A 21,413-nucleotide genomic window follows, 5' to 3' on the forward strand; every position below is an offset into this window, starting at 1 on the left:
AGTATTCTACACCAGCAAAAAATAATTTGAATTTACAATGGCTGAGGGCCATAGTCACGCGAGAAGGTTACCATATCCAGACTAGCATAATGCTATGGCAAGAACAAGTGAAAAATGTATCTCCGCCGCTTGCTAGTTTTCTAATTCCCGGGGCATCTCTCCTCCTCTTCTGTGAAATGGGAATGACCATATCCACACCAGGCGGCTGTTCTCAGGAGTGTAGGATGGCTCACAGAAGGGACCTGGCACCGGGCTTAATATACAGTAAGCGCTCAATACATGGCAGCTCCTTTCCTCCCTTCTTAATCCGAAAGCTGAGCCAAGAGAAGCCCCCTCTACCCCAGCTCTCCTGGAATGCGGGCATTTCCTCTGTGCATTTGCCTTTGAATGATGGCACGCTATGGGACACTAGAGCAGGGAGTGACGGGCGGCAGTGGCTCCCCAAGCCCACTCAGCAGCCTGCAGGGATCTGAGCCGCATCTGAGCCTGGCATCCACACAGCATCCCGGCAGGCCAGGGAGGAGGCCCGTGCTGGAGTAGGCTGAGGAAGTGAGGTCACAGCCTCTGACAGCAATTCGGAAGTTGGGAGAGGACTGCCAGGCCCTACCAGTCGAGGGGCCTTCACAGAGCAGTATCTTGGTTCGGCTGGAATTTCAGGCAGGAATGTTTAGCAGACAGTGGTGGGGCAAGTGTAAATTCCAGAGGCTGAGGTTAACACTTTGCTAAGGAGTTTCCCCGCTGTCAGCCTCCAGCCTCCAGCAGGGCCTTCCTGGGAGTGGGAGGGGGAGGCACCTCTTGGATTGGAACAGGGCCAAGGGGGCCTGGGAGGCAGCTTCTCCCAGGTCCAGGGGAAACCGGAGGTGCACTTCATGTGCTGGGCACTTTATACACATGTGGCCGCTTTATGGTTCCAGCTGGATTCAATATGCAAACAGAAGTCAACTTCACTTTTTTTTCCCCCTGTCCTTTTTAAACTATTCTCTTTCTTTCCATCCCTAAATAAAACCTTAGGTCTTATAGCTTTTTCTGGGCCCTTTTTAGTCTCCAAGAGAGTTTCATTTCAGTAAATTGAAAATCTGGTCTAGTATAATATCAAAACTCCAAGCTCCAGTTCCTCAAAAAACTGAAAATAAAAGTACCATATGATCCAGGAATGCAACTGCTGAGTACGTATCCAAAGAAAATAAAAGCACTAACTTGAAAAGATATATGCACCCTACCATTCATCACAGCATTATTTACAGTAGCCAAGGTATGACAGCAACCTAATTATCCATCAAAGATCAGTGGATAAAGATGTGGTACATATATATGATGGAATACTATTCAACCATAAAAAGAATGAAATTCTGCCCTTTGCAACAATGTGGATGGATCATAAGAAAAGTATTATGCTTAGTGAATTAAGTCAGACAGTGAAAGACAAATACTCTATTATCACTTGTATGTGGAATCTAAAAAAAAAAAAATAAATGAATGCATATAAGAAAACAGAAACAGGATCACAGATACAGACAACAAGCTAGTCATTTTCAATGGGGAGAGGGAATGTGGGAGGGACAAGATGGGGTAGTGGATTAAGAGGTGTAAACTAGCGTGTATAAGATAAATAACCTACAAGGATATATTATACAACACAGGGAATGTAGCCAATATTTTAAAATAACTGTAAATGGAGTATAGCTCTTAAGAATTGTGAATTACTATGTTATACACTTGAAACTTATATAATATTGTATGTTAACTATATATTAATTTTAAAAAGATGTAGTGTATCTATGTAGAATGGAATATTACTCAGCCATGAGAAAGAAGGAAATCCTCCTATTACCCTGGGGGTGCTGGCAGAACGTTCTACAATCTCTTAGCTTGTCCCAGACACATGGCCCAGCCCTTGCTTTATGATGTGAGGGTTCTTGGCACCTATTGTGCTATCTCAGGCCTCTGGGATGATGACTGAGATAAAGACAGCAAGTGCCCATTGTAGCTCTTGTTAGGAGAGTCTCCTGGTATAAAGATAATGATGGAAGTGTGCCTGTTTCTTGAGTACCATGGGCCAGCACAGTACGAAGCAGCAGTATTTCATAGTGATTCCCATTTGGGGCTTCCCAGGTGGTTCAGTGGTAAATAATCCTCCTGCCAATGCAGGAGATGCAAGTTCAATCCCTGGGTTGGGAAGATCCCCTGGAGAAGGAAGTGGCAACACACTCTAGTGTTCTTCCCTGAAAAATCCCATGTAGAGAGGAGCCTGGTGGGCTATAGTCCAGAGGGTTTAATCCATGAATCACCTGCATTAAGTGCACAAGTCTTTTTTAAATGTATTTTTATTGAAGTGTAGTTGAATTACCATGTTGTGCCAATTTCTTCTGTACAGCAAAGTGACTCAGTTATGTGTATATATACATTCTTTTTTCATGCTCTTTTCCACTTAGGCTTATCACAGGATACTGAATATAGCTACCTGTGGTATACAGTAGGACCTTGTTGTTTATCCATTCTATACATACCAGTTTGCATCTGCTAATCTCAAGCTCCCAATTCAACCCTCTTCCACCCCTATCCACCTTGGCAGCCACCCTTCTATTCTTTATGTCCATGATTCTCTTTCTGTTTCATAGATAGGTTCATCTGTGTCATATTTTAGATTCTACATATAAGTGATATCATATAGTATTTGTCTTTCTCTTTCTGACTTACTTCACTTAGCATGATAATCTCTAGTTGTATCCATGTTGCTGCAAATAACATTATTTCATTCTTTCTTATGGCTGAGTAATATTTAATTATATATATATATACACCATATTTTCTTTTTCCATTCATTGGTTGATGGGCCTATGGGTTGTTTCCATGTCCTGGCTATTGTGAACAGTGCTATAAGTATAAGAGGGCATATATATTTTTGAACCATGGTTTTGTCTGGATGTATGCCCAGGGGTAATATTGCTGGATCATATGGTAACTCTAGTTTTCTGAGGAACCTACATACTGTTTTCCATAGTGACTATACCAACTTACATTCCCACCAACAGTGTAAGAGGGCTCCCTTTTCTCACACCCTCTCCAACATTTGTTACTTGTAGACTTTGTAACAATGGAGTTTCTGACCAGCATGAGTTGGTGCCTCATTGTAGTTTTGATTTGCATGCCTCTAATAATTAGCAATGCTAAGCATCTTTTCATGTAAGTGCACATGTCTTAAATGTACACCTTGATGCATTTTAAAAGTGAACATGCCTGGGTCATCATCATTGGGATAGAGGAAACTCAAGAAATCTCCTCAAACCATGTCATAGTTGGCCTCTGCCCAGAGTACCACTAGTCTGGACTCTATCACATAAATTCGTTTTGCTTGATTTTGATCTTCATATGAATGGCATGCAATATATCCTGTCTTATACCTGATTTGCTTCACCTGTAAGATTGTCATGTATAGCAGGACTTCTTTCGTTTCCTATTGTATAGTATTTCATTGTGGGCTCTACCATAATTTATCCATTCTACTGATGATGGACATTTAGGCTATTGAGAATACTGTGAATATATAACATTCTTGTACATGACTTTTGATGGACTTAATCATTCATTTCTGCTTGGTATATGATCAGGGATAGGATTTCTGGAGGATGTTTATCTTCATTCAGTACTAAATAGTGTCAAACAGTTTTCTAAAGTGGTTACACCAGTTTACATTCCCACCAGCAATGTATGGGTGTTCTGGTTGATTCACATTCTTGATAATACATGGTGTCATCAGTCTTTAAAATTATATTCATCCTGATGAGTGTGTAGACGTATGGCATTCTATTTTAATTTGCATTTTCCTAAAAATGAATGTTGAACATCTTTTTATATATCTAGTGGCCTTTAGATAGCCTCTTTTCTAAAGAACCTATTTTTTCAAGTTAGAATTTGTAATAATTGAATTGTCTTTTATAGATTTGTAGCAGCTTATTATGAATTTTGAATTTGGTCCTTAGATATATGTATCACAAATATTTTTTCCTACTCTCTGTGTTGCTTTTAAATTGCTTTTTAATTGTGTTGCTTTTTCATTTCTTGTCTCTTCACGCACTTCTCAATTTTAACGCAGTCCAAATTGTCAATTTGTTTATAGTTAGTCCTTTTTGTGTCCTAAGAATTCTTTGCCTACTGCCAGGTCCTGAAGATATTCTCCTAGATTTTCCACTAGAAGCCTTATTATTTCTCATGCACATCTTCACACTCCAATTTTTGTATATATATCATAAGCAAATATGATATTCTTTTGTATATTTTTCAATTCAGTTCATTTCAGTCGCTCAGTTGTGTCTGACTCTTTGCAACCCCATGAATCGCAGCATGCCAGGCCTCCCTGTCCATCACCAACTCTTGGAGTTCACTCAGACTCACATCCATTGAGTCGGTGATGCCATCCAACCATCTCATCCTCTGTCATCCCCTTCTCCTCCTGCCCCCAATCCCTCCCAGCATCAGAGTCTAGTTAGTTTTATATAAATAATATATAATAACATATTATAACATAGTAATATAATAACCCTGGTGGCTCAGTGGTAAAGAATCTGCCTGCCAATGCAGGAGACACAGATTCGATCCCTGGATTGGAAAGATCCCTTGGAGAAGGAAATGGCAACACACTCTAGTATTCTTGCCTGGGAAATCCTATAGACACAGGAGCCTAGCGGGCTACAGTCCATGAGGTCACAAAAGAGTCGGACATGACTTGGTGACTAAACAATAACAGCAAATACGATAATATTCTACAATTTCCTCTTTGCACTCAATAGTACATTTAGGAGATTAATCTTCGTTGCTATGTGTAGCTTTCACTCATTGCCTTTCACTGGAGCAAACTTAATTACACTTTATACATATAATGCCATCTGTTTACCCTTTCTTCTACTTATGGATGTTTGGTTCCCTCCAGCATTCATCACCACAAGTCATGCTCCTGTGAATCCACATGCAGGTGCCTCCTTGCATGAGAGTGTCTGTAGGGTGCTTGCCTCCCCGATGAAGCTGTGGTTTTAGATCTATGGAGACTCAGCGCTCAGGGCTGCTGAGGAACAGGACTGAGGAGAGAGATGGGTGAGTGGATGCGGGGGCTGCAGGGTGGGGCCAGGTAGTCCCAGCTCTGGGCCCCTACCTGTTTCAGCCAGAACAGATTTGCTTTCATGCGTTAGAATTTGCAGTTCTGTTAAAACTTTTTGTTTGAAAAATGGATTCTGCTTTAAAAAACAAAAACAGCATGAAAACCAAGTGAAAGTATCGTTCACAAAGTGTTACAGGCGCCACTGGGCTGTGTGAACTGCGAGGCGGTAGTGGGTTCCCCCTCCAGCCCAAGCCAGTCTGCCCCTCTGCTGCCTTGCTCTGCACTGTCCGTAGACTCTTCTCATGCAGCCCCCCTTTTCTTCTCTGCAGCTGGACTCCATTTCTGTATCTTCAGTGTCTAGTGCGGTAAGCGTTTGGTGATGGATCGACTCATGGATAAACTTTTGAATAACTTACCACCGTGGTCATCTCATACTAGTACATTTTACAGTACACAAACAAAACATTTTTATTTTCTTATTTTTAAAAAAAATTGTTATTTGGGGAACTTTCCTGGTGGTCTAGTGGTTAAGACTTCACCTTCCAGTACAGGAGGTGTGGGTTCAATCCCTGGCTGTGGAGCTAAAATCCCACATGCCTCATGGCCAAAAAACTGAAACAATATTATAACAAATTCAATAAGGACTATTAAAAAAAAAAAGAAATTTGTTTAAAAAAATTAAACATTCTTATTTTATATTGGAGTATAGTTGATTTACGATGTTGTGTGTTTCAAGTGTATAGCAAAGTGATTCAGTTACTTATACACATATATCCATTCTTTTTCAGATTCTTTGTTCATATAGGACAAAAATATCTGTCTTTCCCTTCAAATCAACCTGGAGCTTTCAGGGTTACCAGCTTCACAGAGGTGAATACTGAGGCTTAGGGAGGTGAAGAAACCTGAGGTCACATGATTGGTAGGTGGCAGATTTGAAACTTGGACCCAGGCCTTTGAATCCTGGCATTGGGCCCGTTCCACGAGTGTGTGTGGCCTGAAAACACGGCCTTAATCCAGACATCAGTTAATAAGTAACCTGTGCGTTACCCTCCGCAGTTTCCAAGTACTCTCCACATCCTTCTGTGGGTGGATGCACCCCACCTTTTTTCAAAGACGGGGAGACTAGTGGTAAGAGGGTGGAAGTATCTCACCCAAGGCCAAACACTGTAGAGCAACTAAGCTGTGTTGGCCGCCCAGCTCTGCTTCCCCGACCCGCTCTGCTCCTTCCCTCACCTTCACTCCTGGTGCAGGGCCCGGAGGCATCTGGGGACAGGCCGGCTTCTCGGCAGCCCTCCAAGTCCAGCCTCCTGCAGCCTGAAGGCCTCACCCTCCCTGGCAGGCCCAGGAAACGGGTTGGCTCTGAGCGGCTGAGCAGCCCCTCCCGTGAGGCCTGGAGTTGTTTTTCTTATCTAAATAAACTCTGCACAAACATGGCCGCATTACTCATGAGTAAGTTATTTGCAATAGCGTGTTCCACAGATGGGGAAATTAGTTCACACTGGAACCACGTCTTAACCTGGGAAATGAATGGGCAAGAGGAAGGAGTTTTAGACCCAGGTTGCAGCAGCAGCAGCAGCAGCAGCAGTGGAATTCAAAACCTACTCTTTTGAGCGTGCCCCCTCCACCTCAAGCCTGGGGAACACTTTTGCACCTGGTCCTACACCCTGTGGGCCCCATGAAGGATGGGCAGCACTAATCTGTGCCCAGGGCAGAGGGCCAGTGAGCTCCAAGGGCCCAGGACCCTGTCTCCCGTCATGTCCACCTTTTCCTGCCAGCTTCTTTTTTTTTCAAGTATTTCTTTAAAAAAAATTTTATTATTCTTATTGTTATTTTATTCATTTTTTTTTTTGGCTGTGCCATGCAGCATGTGGGATCTTTGTTCCCCCACCAGGAATCAAACCCATGCCCCCTGCATTGGAAGCACAGAATCTTAACCACTGGACTGCCAGGGAAGTCCCACCAGCTTTTTAAGGGAAGAGGGTAGGAAAGCTTTGCTTTATCCTCAGGCCTTTTGTGAAATGGGTGCTGAAATCAGTTCAGTTCCATCACTCAGTCATGTCCAACTCTTCGAGACCCCATGGACTGCAGCAGGCCAGGCCTCCCTGTCCATCACCAACTCCTGGAGCCAGCTCAAACTCATGTTCATCGAATCGGTGATGCCATCCAACCATCTCATCCTCTGTTGTCCCCTTTTCCTCTTGCCTTCAATCTTTCCCAGCATCAGGGTCTTTTCCAGTGAGTCAGTTCTTCTCATCAGGTGGCCAAAGTTTTGGAGTTTCAGCTTCAGCATCAGTCCTTCCAATGAATATTCAGGACTGATTTCCTTTACCATTGACTGGTTTGATCTCCTTGCAGTCCAAGGGAGACTCTCAAGAATCTTCTCCAACACCACAGTTCAAAAGCATCAATTCTTTGGTGCTCAGCTTTCTTTCTAGTCCAACTTTCACATCCATACATGACTACTGGAAAAATCATAGCTTTAACTAGATAGACCTTTGTTGGCAAAGTAATATCTCTGCTTTTTAATATGCTGTCTAGGTTGGTCATAGGTTTTCCTCCAAGGAGCAAGCAGTCACCATCTGAAGTGATTTTGGAGCCCAGGAAAATACAGTATGTCACTTTTTCCATTGTTTCCCTATCTATTTGCCATGAAGTGGTGGGACCAGATTCCATGATCTTCGTTTTTTGAATGTTGACTTTTAAGCCAACTTTTTCACTCTCCTCTTTCAACATCATCAAGAGGCTCTTTAGTTCCTCTTCACTTTCTGCCATAAGGGTGGTGTCATCTGCATGTCTGAGGTTATTGATGTTTCTCCCGACAATCTTGATTCTAGCTTGTGCTTCATCCAGCTCAGCATTTGTCATGATGTACTCTGCATATAAGTTAAATAAGCAGAGTGACAATATACAGCCTTGATGTACTCCTTTCCCAATTTGGAACCAGTCCGCTGTTCCGTGTCCAGTTCTAACTGTTTCTTCTTGACCTGCACACAGATTTCTCAGGAGGCAGGTAAGGTGGCCTGGTAGTCCCATCTCTTTAAGAATTTTCCACCGTTTGTTGTGCTCCACAAAGTCAAAGGCTTTGTCATAGTCAATAAAGCAGAAATAGATGTTTTTCTGGAACTCTCTTGCTTTTTCTATGATCCAATGGATGTTGGCAATTGGATCTCCAGTTTCTCTGCCTTTTCTAAATCCAGCTTGAACATCTGGAGGTTCACGTACTGTTGAAGCCTTGCTTGGAGAATTTTGAGCATTACTTTGTTAGCATGTGAGATGTGTGTAATTGTGTGGTAGATGAACATTCTTTGGCATTGCCTTTCTTTGGGATTGAAATGAAAACTGACCTTTTCCAGTCCTGTGGCCACTGCTGAGTTTTCCAAATTTGTTGACATATTAAGTACAGCACTTTCACAGCATCATCTTTTAGGGTTTGAAATAGCTCAACTGGAACTCCATCATCTCCACTAGATTTGTTTGTAGTGATGCTTACTAAGGCCCACTTGACTTTGCACTCCAGGATGTCTGTCTCTAGGTGAGTGATCATGGTTATCTGGGTCAGGAAGATCTTTTTTGCATAGTTCTGATTATTCATGCCACCTCTTCTTAATATCTTCTGCTTCTGTTAGGTCCATACCATTTCTGTCCTTTATTGTGCCCATCTTTGCACGAAATGTTCCCTTGGTATCTCTAATTTTATTGGAGAGATCTCTAGTCTTTCCCATTCTATTGTTTCCTCTATTTCTTTGCATTGATCACTGAGGAAGACTTTCTTATCTCTCCTTTTTATTCTTTGGAACTCTGCATTCAAATATATATCTTTGACATAAAAGGTATATCTTTCCTTATCTCCTTTGCCTTTAGCTTCTCTTCTTTTCTCAGCTATTTGTAAGGCCTCCTCAGACAACCATTTTGCATTAATGCATTTCTTTTTCTTGGGGATGGTCTTGATCAGCACCTCCTGTACAATGTTGCAATCCTCCGTCTATAGTTCTTCAGGCACATTGTCTATCAAATCTAATCCCTTGAATATTTGTTGCTTCCACTGTAAAATCGTAAGGGATTTGATTTAGGTCATACCTGAATGGTCTAGTGGTTTTCCCTACTTTCTTCAATTTAAATCTGATTTTTGCTGTAAGAAATTCGTGATCTGAGCCACAACATCTGGTTTAACTAAACTCCTTCAGCTTCTGGAGCTGGTTCTTTCACAGGAAGACCCTGGGATCAGGGGAGGGAGGGGCTCAGGAGCTGTTATGTAAAAGAAGATACAGTGTCTGGCAAATCACCTTTGTTGTTATGACTGTCCCAGGTACTCAAGTGTGGGAAAGAGAGAAGATGCTAAAAGTTGGCTTCTGTTGGCCCACCACCAAGTGTGTGCTGTGTGTGTGCTAAGTCGGTTCAGTCGTGTCTGACTGTTTGCCACCCTATGGACTGTAGCCTGCCAGGCTTCCCTGCCCATGGGATTCTCCAGGCAAGAAGACTGGAGTGGGTTGCCATGCCTTCCTCCAGGGGATCTTCCTGACCCAGGGATCGAACCTGCATCTCTTATATCGCTTGCATTTGCAGGCAGGTTCTTTACTACTACTGCCACCTGGGAAGGCCTTCACATCTACTCTGTCAGGTGAGTTCATTACCTCATCTTGTAGTGAAGGCCTGAATCGCAGAGGAGCTCTGTGATGTGCTCAAGGTAGATGGGGAGTGGATCATAAACCTCGGAAGTGGGGTTTGCATTTGCAGAGGACCCTTGGACATCAGGTCTTAATAGAATTCCTGGAGATGCTGGGAAAGGAAACTTAGTCCTTGACTCCTAGTTCAAGAAATCCTGGTTTCAGCAGAATGTTTCTCAGGTGCTGCTTCTAGTCCCAGACTGGAGTATATTGGTCCCATGGAACATGGGAACTACATTTGACTTCTCTCCAGGACTCTGGACTGTGGTACCCGGGCTGTGTGGTCACAGGGACCCCTTTGTCCTCTTTACCAGCTTCAGAATGATGGGCCCGAGGTTGGAGAGGCTGTGGCTATTGCATGGTGCAGTCCTTGTCCTGGGGGCCTTTTCTCATCGCCTTGCATGAGGACAGGGCTGGGACAAGACCCTGAGACACCCTGAGAGATTCAGTCTCCACATACCACATTCGGGCAAAAATAGTCTAGACTTGATAATGTGCCTCCCATCCATGTGTGCTGAACTCAAAAGTAGCTTTTTCTAGAAATTCTGCTTTTAAAATCCTGCGTGAATGCAAGAAAGTTGAATTTTTCTCCTTAGCTGCAAGAGGGGCAGGAGGGGGAGGGTGCTTTGCAGTGGTCTTAAGCCCCTTCTTGCTCTGCCTCCTGAGTTCCCCTATCTGCCAGGAGGGTCTTACACATAGTGGGTGCTCAAGCCCCATATTCTGAATTGAATGATGTGTGCTCACTTCCTAAAGAGAACTAAGTCTAAGCTGTACTGTGTGAGGTGTGGGCAGAGAGTCTGTGCCAGCCTAGCTGGGGCATACATGTGCACACACACACCTACACACACATGCACGGGGAGGAGGCATAGGAGGACAATGTGTGTGGACTCATCCACCCTCCTTAGCTCCAGCTTAAAGGGACAGCAAAATTAAAACGTGTTGTTCCCTCTCCTAATTAATATCTGAGTCCAGGGGTCTTCTTTGGAGGTCCAATGGTTAAGACTTTGCCTTCCAGTGGGTAAGGGTTCAATCCCTAGTCAGAGAACTAAGATCCCATATGCCTTGCCGCCAAAAATCCAAAACATAAATCAGAAGCAATATTGTAACAAGTTCAATAAAGACTTCAAAAAAATATCCAAGTTTGGGATCCCCACACTTACCCAGGTGCTAACTGAGCCCTGATGCTGACTGTCCTTTACGGACAAGTTTCTCACAGAAGGATCAACCGCTAGCCCTGAAGTGAATGGCTAGAATGCTGGGCCTGGAACCCACGGCTTCACAGAAGACGCAGTTCCATAAAGGGGTTTTAGAGTTTCCTGATACAGCCCCAGGCAGATGCATGATATGGGTATGCTTTCCTACTTAAAACCAGCTCTGCTTAAAAAATAACATTGGAGGCAAAAATACACTTAATGAAGGTGTGACACACCACAAAACCACGGCCAGTGGGGTTTGAGTTTGAGAGGGAGTGTATAATTGTGTGTGTTTTAGACATTAAGGTAATGTGGCCTCACTTGGAAAAATCTGAGGGGAGTAGAGAGCGACCTGTAAAAATATGAGTCCATGCTGGTTGGGACTTTACCTCCACCCTTGCTAGCTAAACTGTAGGATAGTTAGTGTTTGTGTACGCTCATTATTTTCCTTCATTCCATCAAATATTTATGGGAAGACTGCTTTGTGTCAGGCAGTATCCTAGACACTTGGTGACATACCTGTTAATTAGACAGATGAGTTCTGATCTGTGTATTCAAGTCAGTGGGAACAGCACTTGTCTTTTCTGGCTCTTGAATTAACCTACCTGCTACCCAAGGGCAGGAGGCCAGGCTCTCCTGGAGGCGTTTTTTCCACCCATCGTCCTGAACAAAGGTGCCTACGATGGAAGCTGAGGCATGGGGCCCAGCAGGCTGACAAATGCACGCCCCTTCCATCTTTCACCCCCTCTCCTTGGCTTCTCTCCTGGGCCTCCTGGGCGGCCTTGGCAGGAAGGGGCCCCGAGAGTTTAGCTGTTGATTGAAGCTGACAAGGAGTCGAGGTGTTTTCCTCCCACAGTCATTTGCATCGAGTTAGGGGATTCCCAGAGACCAGAGGATGCGTCTTTATCAGTGAATTAGAAGGTCAGAGCTACAAGAGGCACAGAGGCAAACAGGCTCCAACTGGAGGAATGGCAGCTCCGTGGCAGAGTTTAAAGAAGGATCCCAAGGCAGAAAAGAACTCAGAAAGCCATTCTGCCATGACGTCTGCCATGCATGCAAACAAGGGTGTTTGAGTCTTGTATTTAAACCCAAGGCCACTCCAATCCCTTCCTTTCACAGATGAGGAAACTGAGACTGGGGATGTAAATAATAATACAATACAAGCTAGAGCAGGTCCATTGATAGAACCAAACTCTCCACCATTCCCAACCCCAGCACTCCAGTCAGTCAGTTCTTCTGCCACTTAACCAGGTTTCAAGCCCTTCATAGAGAATTCCTCCCCAAGTCACAACCAGTCTTTTCCTCTGTGGGTGGGGCTGGTCCAGATCAGGAGTTCACCATCATAAAGCATACTGTCCCTATGTTCCTTTTGGCCCCTGACATTTCCTAGTAATTGTTCGGAGGCAGTAAAATACAGTGCAATGGAAGATGAATCCATACCAGGAACTACAGGATTGGGGTCCAGGTTGCCTGGATTTTAGCAATTGGCACCTCAAGCCAATCTTCACGTAAATCCTCCCACGCATTCCCTACAGATTGGCTTCCTGACATCCCCTAATCCAGTGGCCAAACGAGCATGGGGCTGAGAGTCTGCAGTGTAAGTCAGGATTCTACATTTTAGTTATGAGACCATGGGCACATCATTTAATCTTTCTGGGCCTCAATTGCCTGACTATTAATTCAATCCATCACCAAACTTTTATTGAGTACTTTCAGTGGGCTCAAGCACAGGTGTTGGGGTGAGAAAAATATGACAAGGTCTTTGACCTTCAAGGCATTTAAAATCTACTATAATGAATTATTAAGATTGGTGCAAAAGTAATTGTTGAAATTTGCTGCTTGATATTGGGATACTTTCTTAAATAAATGTGATTATGTTATACATCATTTTAATGCACATTTCTTTCATTTTTTTTTGCTAATGACTTATTATTTTGTTTATTTTAGACTAGGTAAATGATATTAGACAAAAAGCAAATTTGAGCAGTTTTCTTATTTGAGTTCAAAATGTTTTGTAAAGCAGCAGAGACAACTCACAACATCAACAATGCATTTGGCTCAGGAACTGCTAATGGATGTACAGCGCAGTGGTGGTTCGAGAAGTTTTGCAAAGGAGACAAGAGTCTTGAAGATGAGCACAGTGGCTGGCCATCAGAAGGTGACAACATCGACCATTCTCTGGTTGTTCAGCATTTGAAGCAAATTCATTTCAGTTCAGTCACTCAGTCATGTCCAACTCTTTGCAGCCCCATGGACTGCAGCACGCCAGGCCTCCCTGTCCAAATTAGAAAGGTAAAAAAACTTGATGAGTGGGTGCCTCACGAGCTGACCACAAATCAAAAAAAAAAAAAAAATTGTCAGTTTGAAGCGTCATCTTCTCTTATTCTACACAACAACAAACCATTTCTTGATGGATCGTGATGCGAGGCAAAAAGTGGATTTTATATGACAACTGGCAATGACCAGCTCAGTAGTTGGACCAAGAAGAAGCTCCAAAGCACTTTCCAAGGCCAAACTTGCACTGAAAAAAGGTGATGGTCACTGTATGGTGGTCTGCTGCCGGTCTGATCCACTACAGCTTTCTGAATCCCAGTGAAACCATTACTTCTGAGACGTATGCTCAGCAAATCGATGAGATGTACCAAAAACTGCAATGCCTGAAGCCAGCACTGGTCAACAAAAATGGCCCAATTCTTCTCCACAACGACGTCCAATGGCATGTCACACAACCAACGCTTCGAAGTTGAATGAAATGGGCTATGAAGCTTTGCCTCATCCACCATATTCACCTGACCTCTTGCCAACCGCCTACCACTTCTTCAAGTATCTCGGTAACTTTCTGCAGGGAAAACGCTTCCACAAACAGCAGGAGGCAGAAAATGCTCTCCAAGAGTTCACTGAACTCCGAAGCAGGGATTTTTATACGACAGGAATAAATCAACTTATTTCTCATTGGCGGAAATGTGTTGCTTGTAATGGTTTCTGTTTTGATTCATAAAGATGTGTCTCACCCATAATGACTTAAAACTCACGGTCCAAAACCACAATAACTTTTCCACAATATTTTAACAATAACCTTTAATAAATAAACAGATAAATGCATGAATAAGCCCTAAGTATGAGCATAGAGGTCTGAACAGGATAGAGGAGGAAAGGCTTTGTGAAATGGGTGCTGCTCCAACCTAGACTTGGATGGAAGGAGTGTTCAGCTAGTTGAAGGGGTGGGATGTGGAGATGGGAGGGATGGAGAGGACACCAAAGTCAAGAAGGAGTGGTGTGAGCAAAGACACTGTGGTGGAAAGGCCCAGGGATGTTTGTGATGTGCCTGGAGAAAGGATGTGATGCGGGTGAAGCAAGAGAGTTGAGGCTGCAGAAGACTGGCTCCATCACTCAGCACCTTCACTCCATATGAAACACTATGGATTCTGTTCTCTAGAAGCGTGCTGTCCAACAGGGCAGCCACACATGGCTACTGAGCACTTGAAATGTGACCAGTCCAAACTGAGATGCAAGCAGAAAGCACACAACAGATTTCAAAGAGTGCACAAAAAAAGAATACAGAGATAATTTTTATAGTGTTTACATGTTAAAATGATATACTGGATATGTTGGGTTGTGTGCATGCTACGTTGCTTCAGTCATGTTAAACTCTTTGCCACCCCATGGACTGTAGCCCACCGGGGCTCCTTTGTCCATGGGATTTCCCAGGCAAGAATACTAGAGTGGATTGTCATTTCCTCCTCCAGGGGATCTTCCTGACCCGGGGATCAAACCCCCATCTTCTGTGTCTCCTGCATTTAAGGTAGATTCTTTACCACTGAGCCCTATGTTGGGTTACATCAAATATATTAACTTCTCCTGTTTATTTTTCCTTTTTAAAAAATAACGTAGCCTCAATAACATTTAAAATTACATGGGTCACTCGCATATATTTCTACTGGACAGCACCGCTGTAGACAATTGAAAGCATTCTTTATAAATTACCGAAAGCATTTTTTTACAAAGCAGGGAAATGTAGATGCAATTTACACTTCTGGAATGCTCACTCTGGCTGCAAGTAGAGAAGGAAGACAATTAGAAAATAATTGTAATAATTGGTGGTGGGCAGTGATAGGGGCCTGAATTAAGATGGAGGCTGGGTGATGGGAGGCAGATCCTAAAGGGTTTGGTGGCAGATTGGATATAGGGGTGAAAGAGGGGAGGAGTTCCCAGGTTACTGGATGATTGGAGACAATGGTGATGCCCCTGAGGATGGAGGGCTGAGAAGCAGGTTCACGAAGGAAGCTGACGAGCTCAGTTCTGAACATGAACTTGAGATGACTGTGGGCCTCTAATTCCAGGTGACAGTTTGAGACTTGAGCTCAGGAGAGGGGTTGGGTTGGATATTTAGATTTTGGGGCCAGTTTTTAAAGATCAGGCAAGACTCAAGCAGAATAAGATCACCCAGAGTTGTTGTTTTTGTTTAGTTGCTAAGTCATGTCCCTCTCTTTGAGACCCCATGGACTGCAGGACACCACTCCTGTCCTCCACTACTTCCCAGAGTTTGCTCAAACTCATGTCCATTGAGTGAGTGATGCTATCTACCATCTCATCCCTTCCTGTCCCCTTCTCCTTTTGCCTTCAGTCTTTCCCAGAATCAGGGTCTTTTCCAACATCAGGGTTACACAGGGAGAGAAGTCAAAGGAAAGAAGCAAGTGCCTGGCCCCGGGGAACACCAACACCTATGAGAGGGCAGGGGGAAAAGATTGAAAAGTGTTTCCTCGTATTGCCTGCCAATAACACCGCCCTGTGATTCCTCTGCCCTGTACTCAGAGATCTTTCACTAGAGACCCTTTTTCACTTTTTGATCTCAGAAGAAAACAAAAAATGTCATAGCAAAAGCTGAAGCTCCCTTGAGTGGAGCTATTGATGACTAAGTCAGATGACAAGAAAAATTCTGCCCCAGATTCAGTCTCACTTTATAAAGCTGTTAGGATGAGGATAAGCTGGTACAGTAGCTTTTCAGGGGGCCATTTGGTAATGACTCCATAAGTAGCCATTCTCCTTCTAGGGACTTACTGTAAGAAAATAATCAGACACACAAATGCATATGTACAAAAGTGTTTACAGCATCACTTTTATAATGCTGAATAAAACTGGGAGCTACTTAAATGTCCACTTGTGGAAAACTGGCTTCATACATTATGATAGACCCATGTGACAGGCTGCTCAAAAGGCATTCAAAATAGTGGAGTAATAGAAAAAGATGTTCATGATATATTTAGTGACAAATCAGGGGGTTGCAGTGTGATTATCTCTAGTCTGTGGTCATTGTTTGTCCTCATCATGGTTAAGAACAAGGACTGTCCAGCAGGTATCTTGGCTTGTCCGAGCAAGGCCAGTCTCTGAATGTCACCTCATCATGTCTCAGTGTCCTCTTCTGGAAAGGGCAGGGTAATGACACCAGCCACAGGCAGCTGCAGAAACTAAATGAGTTAATCTCATTCATCTGAAGCACTGAGAGCAAGGCCTAGCACTCGTGAGACGTCAGTATGTGTTAGCCTTTATTATTACGTTTAAAGACGTCTTTATTGAGCTGTAATTCACTTATACCATTCACCCACTTAGAAATGAACAAGCCAGTGGGGTTTAATATATTCAAAGAGCTGTGCAGCCATCACAATAGTCAACTTCAGAATATTTTCATTCCCCCAGAAAGAAACTCTGGACCCCTTGGAAGGCACTCCCAGCCCACCCTCTACCAGGCCCCCAGCAACCTGTGATCTACCTCTGCCACTGTAGATTGGCCTATTCTGGGCAGTTCAGAGAAGTGGAATCCTAGAGTATGTGGGCTTTAAAACAGCAACAGCAGCCTAACTCATGTCTTGAAGCTGGTGTCCCTCCCTCTGGTCAGACTGAATTGCTTGGGAGAGGGACAGCTTTTCCCGTTTTATTCCTTCAAGGTCTGAGTCAACCCCAGGAGGTTTGTTTCCAGATGCTGGGGTGTATCTAAGGGACAGAAGATTCTAGATATATGTGTGTTGTTTTGAGAAATGAGGACTCTGTTTCTCTTTTAACATGGCCCATGTTTGACTACACAAAAGCACTAACAAACCACCCTACCCACTGCCCCAAGCATCAGTCACCCTCTTAGACCCGAGCAGACAGTCCAAACCACCCCTGCCTCATTCCCTCCAGGGTCCACATTCCCTGCCCTGGATAAACCCAACTGTGCTTTCACCCTGCACATTGCTGTCTTTCTTTAAAATCTTTGTTTAAATTGAGGTGTAACTTTGATATAGTATCTTCCATTCACTTATAGTGTAAAAATAGCTCGCCAATATATTAAAAAGTAATTTAAGGGCATACAGTCTCACTGCTCTTCTAGAACTGAATTTTTATTTCAGCACACCGCTCCTTGCTGGTTGTTTATATGCACATGTGCTTTTAAAAATAAATGCAATTATATGGGCCAACAATCGCTGCTTTAGGGCCACATTGTAAACTGAACTCTGGACCGAGGGAAATCCTGGGCCTGAGCCAAGGCCACATTTGTGACTCTTACTATCCCAGAAAATAGGAAAGAGAAAACACAGTGACCTCTGCAAATATACGCTCATACTCGGCACAAAGACAAAGACACAGAAACACATGAACCCAGGGGGAAAAGTCACACCACACATACCCATTTCACTTAAACATATGGGGCTGGGTGCTGTGAAATAATGTGATCTGAACAAGACAGATCTCAGAGGCATGGGTGGACAGAGACATTTAGCACACACACATCTGAATCTCAACAACACCTGTGTAAACACAGTGATCAACACACCAGCACGTACACAGGTGGTATAATCAAGTACACACACAGTCACACACACAACTGTACTCCTACCAGGATCTTCTCCTGGCCCCTGACTCCCAGGCCTACAATTTCTGGACACTGGGAAGGAGCTTCTTCAGGAAAATAGCTCTGTGAACCCTGCCCTGGGCTCCAGCCGCCTGCCCACAGGCCCATCCTTGTCCTCCCTCGAAGCCCTGGCCCCGTGCCTCAGTCTGTACCCAGCGGCAGATAGCAATGCCCACCCCCGAGTCCAGTCCCCACCCCCAAATCTCCTCCTGTCAGACCTGGCCTCTCACCTTACCTTCCTTAGACCCAACACTCAAATCCTACACTCCAACTTCCCTACACCCAGCTCCTTCTGTTCCAGCTCCCTTTCCCCAGGGACTGTCTGTAATCAACCCTAGGAACCTTAGTCTGGGGGTTCTGGAGACAGAGGGTCCATCCTGGGCTGGCAGTCCGGGGTCAGCCATCCAGTTTGGACAATAGCAACTTAAATTCTTCAGTCTGTGGTCCATCCTAAGCAACAATAGAAATCATTTTTGGGGACCGAGAATTTCAAACAAGATCCTATCCTGGAAGTCTCTGCCCAGAGGCTGGCCTAGAACAGACCTGCAAAGGGTATTGGTCCCCACACTCTCAGCTGTCAGGTGGGGGCAGCATCCGAGGCTGCAGGTTCCTGGGGGTGGCCCTGGGGCAGGCATTTTAAATAATTTTGACTGGGTTCTCCAAATATGAGAGATCACCATCATTGGTGGGAAGGTGCTGGGAAGCAAAGGCTCTGTCCTGGTTTATTTTGTGGTGGTTTAGATGTTTTGTCTTTTTACTGATTGACTGACTGGACATGCCATGCAAGATCTTAGCTCCCTGACCAGGGACAGAATTGGTGCCCTCTGGATTGTGGAGTCTTAACCACTGGACCACCAGGGAAGTCCCAAAGACTGACTGTTGAGCGAACTAGAGAATAGTCAGGCTACTGACTACCCTGTGCTGAGTACATTGTACTATTGCAGCTTACGTGTAGAGTGAGGTTAACAGATTCCTCAGCACCACGCAGTACTTCATCATTACACACCCATGGATGTATTTATTTTCCCCCTCTAGTCTCCCCTCCAATTCCTATACGTTTACCCTCAAACACCTATTCTATTGTGTTCAATGTGTATTTTTTCTATTTTTTAATTATGATAAAATATAGGTAACAAAATTTATCATTTTAACCATTTTGAAGTATACAGTTCTGTGACATGGTTGTACAATCATCATTACCATCCATCTCCAAAACTTTTTCATCTCCCATCTCAAATGCTGTACCCATTAATTCCCTTCCTCCCCCTAGGCCCTGGCAACCACCATTCTATTTTCTGTCTCAAAGAATTTGACAGTTCTACATACTTAGTGTAAATGGAATCATATGGTGTTTGTCCTTTTGTGACTGGCTTATTTCAATTAGCACAGGGTCTTCAAGGTTCATGCTCATTGTAGCATGTGACAGGGTTTCTTTCATTTTTAAGGCTGAATAATATTCTATTGTACGTGTAGACCATATTTTGTTAATGCATTCATCCATCAATAGACACTAAAGTTATATCCACCTCTTGACTATCACATAATGCTGCTATGGACATGGCTGTACAAATATCTGTGGAATCTCTGCTTTCACTTCTTTTGGCGTATACACTCAGAAGCGAAATCGCTGGATGATGTGGTAATTCCATGTTAACTTTTGTGAGGAACCACCATACCGTTTTCCACAACACTGCATCCATTTTACCTTACCACTAGCATTGCCCAAGGGTCCTAATTTCTCCATATCCTCACCTGCACTTACTATTTTCTCCTTTTTTAAGAGTAGCCATCCTAAAGGGTGTGAAGTGATTCAGTGTGTATCTTTTTGTTTATATGACTTCTTTCAAAATACATAGTTGTTTTGTGCCTATGTAACTTTTTACACAAGTAACATAGCATCTGTGTTGCTATCTTCACCTTGAACTGTTTTTAAGATACAGCCATTTTTTCTCCTGTACACAGAACTCATTGCTTCTCATTTGTGCATAGTACTCTACACTGAGCACCAACTATATCCAAGTGTATTGAAAATGTTCTGAGTGCTTGTAGAAAGCTCTCTGCATGTGTTATTTGATTCCTTACAGTAATCTTAACAGGTAGATTATTATTATTCCCATTCTATAAGGAAACTGATGCACAGAGTTAAGGGACTCGCCTGAAGTCACACAGCTGGAAAGAGGAGACTAGACATTTTAACTCAGGTCCATTTGGTACCACAAAGAGAACTCACATGTGTTAAGTGCTAAAGAAAGAGGGCTAGCTGCACACAGAGGCTCCCTCTCAGGTGAGGGCATTCTGCTGAAAGTTCTAGTCCTCACTAGATCCTGACTCATCTCCAGGTTGTGAATCACCTGCCTTCACCAGATGTCACTTTATGTCTGTGTAAAATGAACACAGGAACAATTTTCTTGCTCTTTCGAGATTTACCACTTATTGATTAAACACCCTTTAGCTAACAGAAAAATCATCAGAATTGAAGGCAGGTGTTTGTTTCTTTCCAGTGTTTCACCCGGGAGCCATGCCAAACACATGAAAATCTTTTGGCGAATCTGCTTGTGAGGCTCCTCCCCCATAGGACTAACTATTCCCAGAAAAACAGAGGCGCTGCCTCCGGCCCCATCCCACCTCTCTTGAACTTTGTGCTTACCCCGATGAAAAATTAACTGGGCTGATGTTTCCTTTCCAAGGACAGCCTCTGCAGAAGCCGGCCTGGCTGGGCCCCAGGAGCACAGGCACTAGAGCAGAGTTCCTCTCCACCCAGAGCCGCCCACCCACTCACCTGCCAAAGTCAGGGAGTACGTGGGGTTCTCGGGCACCCAGAGGAATCTGCTCCTTAGCCCTCCTCACTGTTTTATGAAACTGGACTGATTTCTCTAACTCTTCTAGTGGAGAAACTGAGGCCAGAGGACAAAGAAACGCCCAGACAAGGCACTTGTTGGCCTCACACGTGGAGCCAGCCCTGTTTTCTGCATGCACCAGCTGTACTACCGAGACCAGCAAAGAAAACGCAGGACAGCAAGCTTCAGCCACGCTGACTGCTGACTAGTCACTGCCTCCTTTCAGGAAAACGAGAAGGCTGACCAGGGGGCCCTTCACATGTCATGATTCAGAGGCTCGGGGACATGCCAGGCCCTTCCACTACCTGCAAAACTCAGATCTTTCTTAGGCTCCTCACCTTCATAGTGTACATTACACTTCACCACACATGGCTTCTGCACTGAGGGAGATTTTCTAACACCTTTTCTAGATTCATAATAAGAACTGTGTGCTTCATTCTTACAGCCGAGAGAATAGATGCTTGGTGGGGTGAAAGGGTAGAGAGAGCCAAGATTAAAAGCCAGGTCAGTCATTGATGAAGCTTGAGGTCTTTTTGCTGGATGCCTCTCAACAGTGGGACCTACCTGATGCAATGTTCAGGTTAATATGAACGGTTTACACAAGGGCCCGTTTCTCACAAGCACACACCTCCTACCCCTTGGTGCTTCTTTAGGTTGTGAGGCTAGGGCGCTTAGTCTTTCATTTCAGCACTTTCAGAAATGAGTAGGACGGCACACGGAGGTGCTCTGTAGATGTGC

General features: G+C 44.0%; 1 protein-coding gene across 20 annotated transcripts in view; it reads left to right on the forward strand.

Moving 5' to 3' along the window:
* The window catches only part of LOC129620936 (uncharacterized), a 97,746-nt gene extending 84,333 nt beyond the window's left edge, over nucleotides 1-13,413 (forward strand). For 4 of the 20 annotated variants that reach the window (XR_008698921.1, XR_008698914.1, XR_008698898.1 and 1 more), the window contains 2 exons: nucleotides 9,399-9,710; nucleotides 12,897-13,033. Coding sequence is in view for 2 of the 20 variants with exons in the window: in XM_055536802.1 (XP_055392777.1) it covers nucleotides 9,656-9,710; nucleotides 12,970-13,146 (232 nt within the window). In the remaining 18 variants the exon portion in view is untranslated. Of the gene's footprint in view, nucleotides 1-5,880; nucleotides 6,012-9,398; nucleotides 9,711-12,896 lie in introns of all 20 variants that reach the window. The other 16 variants (XR_008698901.1, XR_008698925.1, XR_008698897.1 and 13 more) reach the window with 9 other exon arrangements.
* Nucleotides 13,414-21,413: the final 8,000 nt, after the last annotated feature.

The sequence above is a fragment of the Bubalus kerabau genome, chromosome 10 (genome assembly GCF_029407905.1).
Source record: "Bubalus kerabau isolate K-KA32 ecotype Philippines breed swamp buffalo chromosome 10, PCC_UOA_SB_1v2, whole genome shotgun sequence".
Taxonomy (NCBI): domain Eukaryota; kingdom Metazoa; phylum Chordata; class Mammalia; order Artiodactyla; family Bovidae; genus Bubalus; species Bubalus kerabau.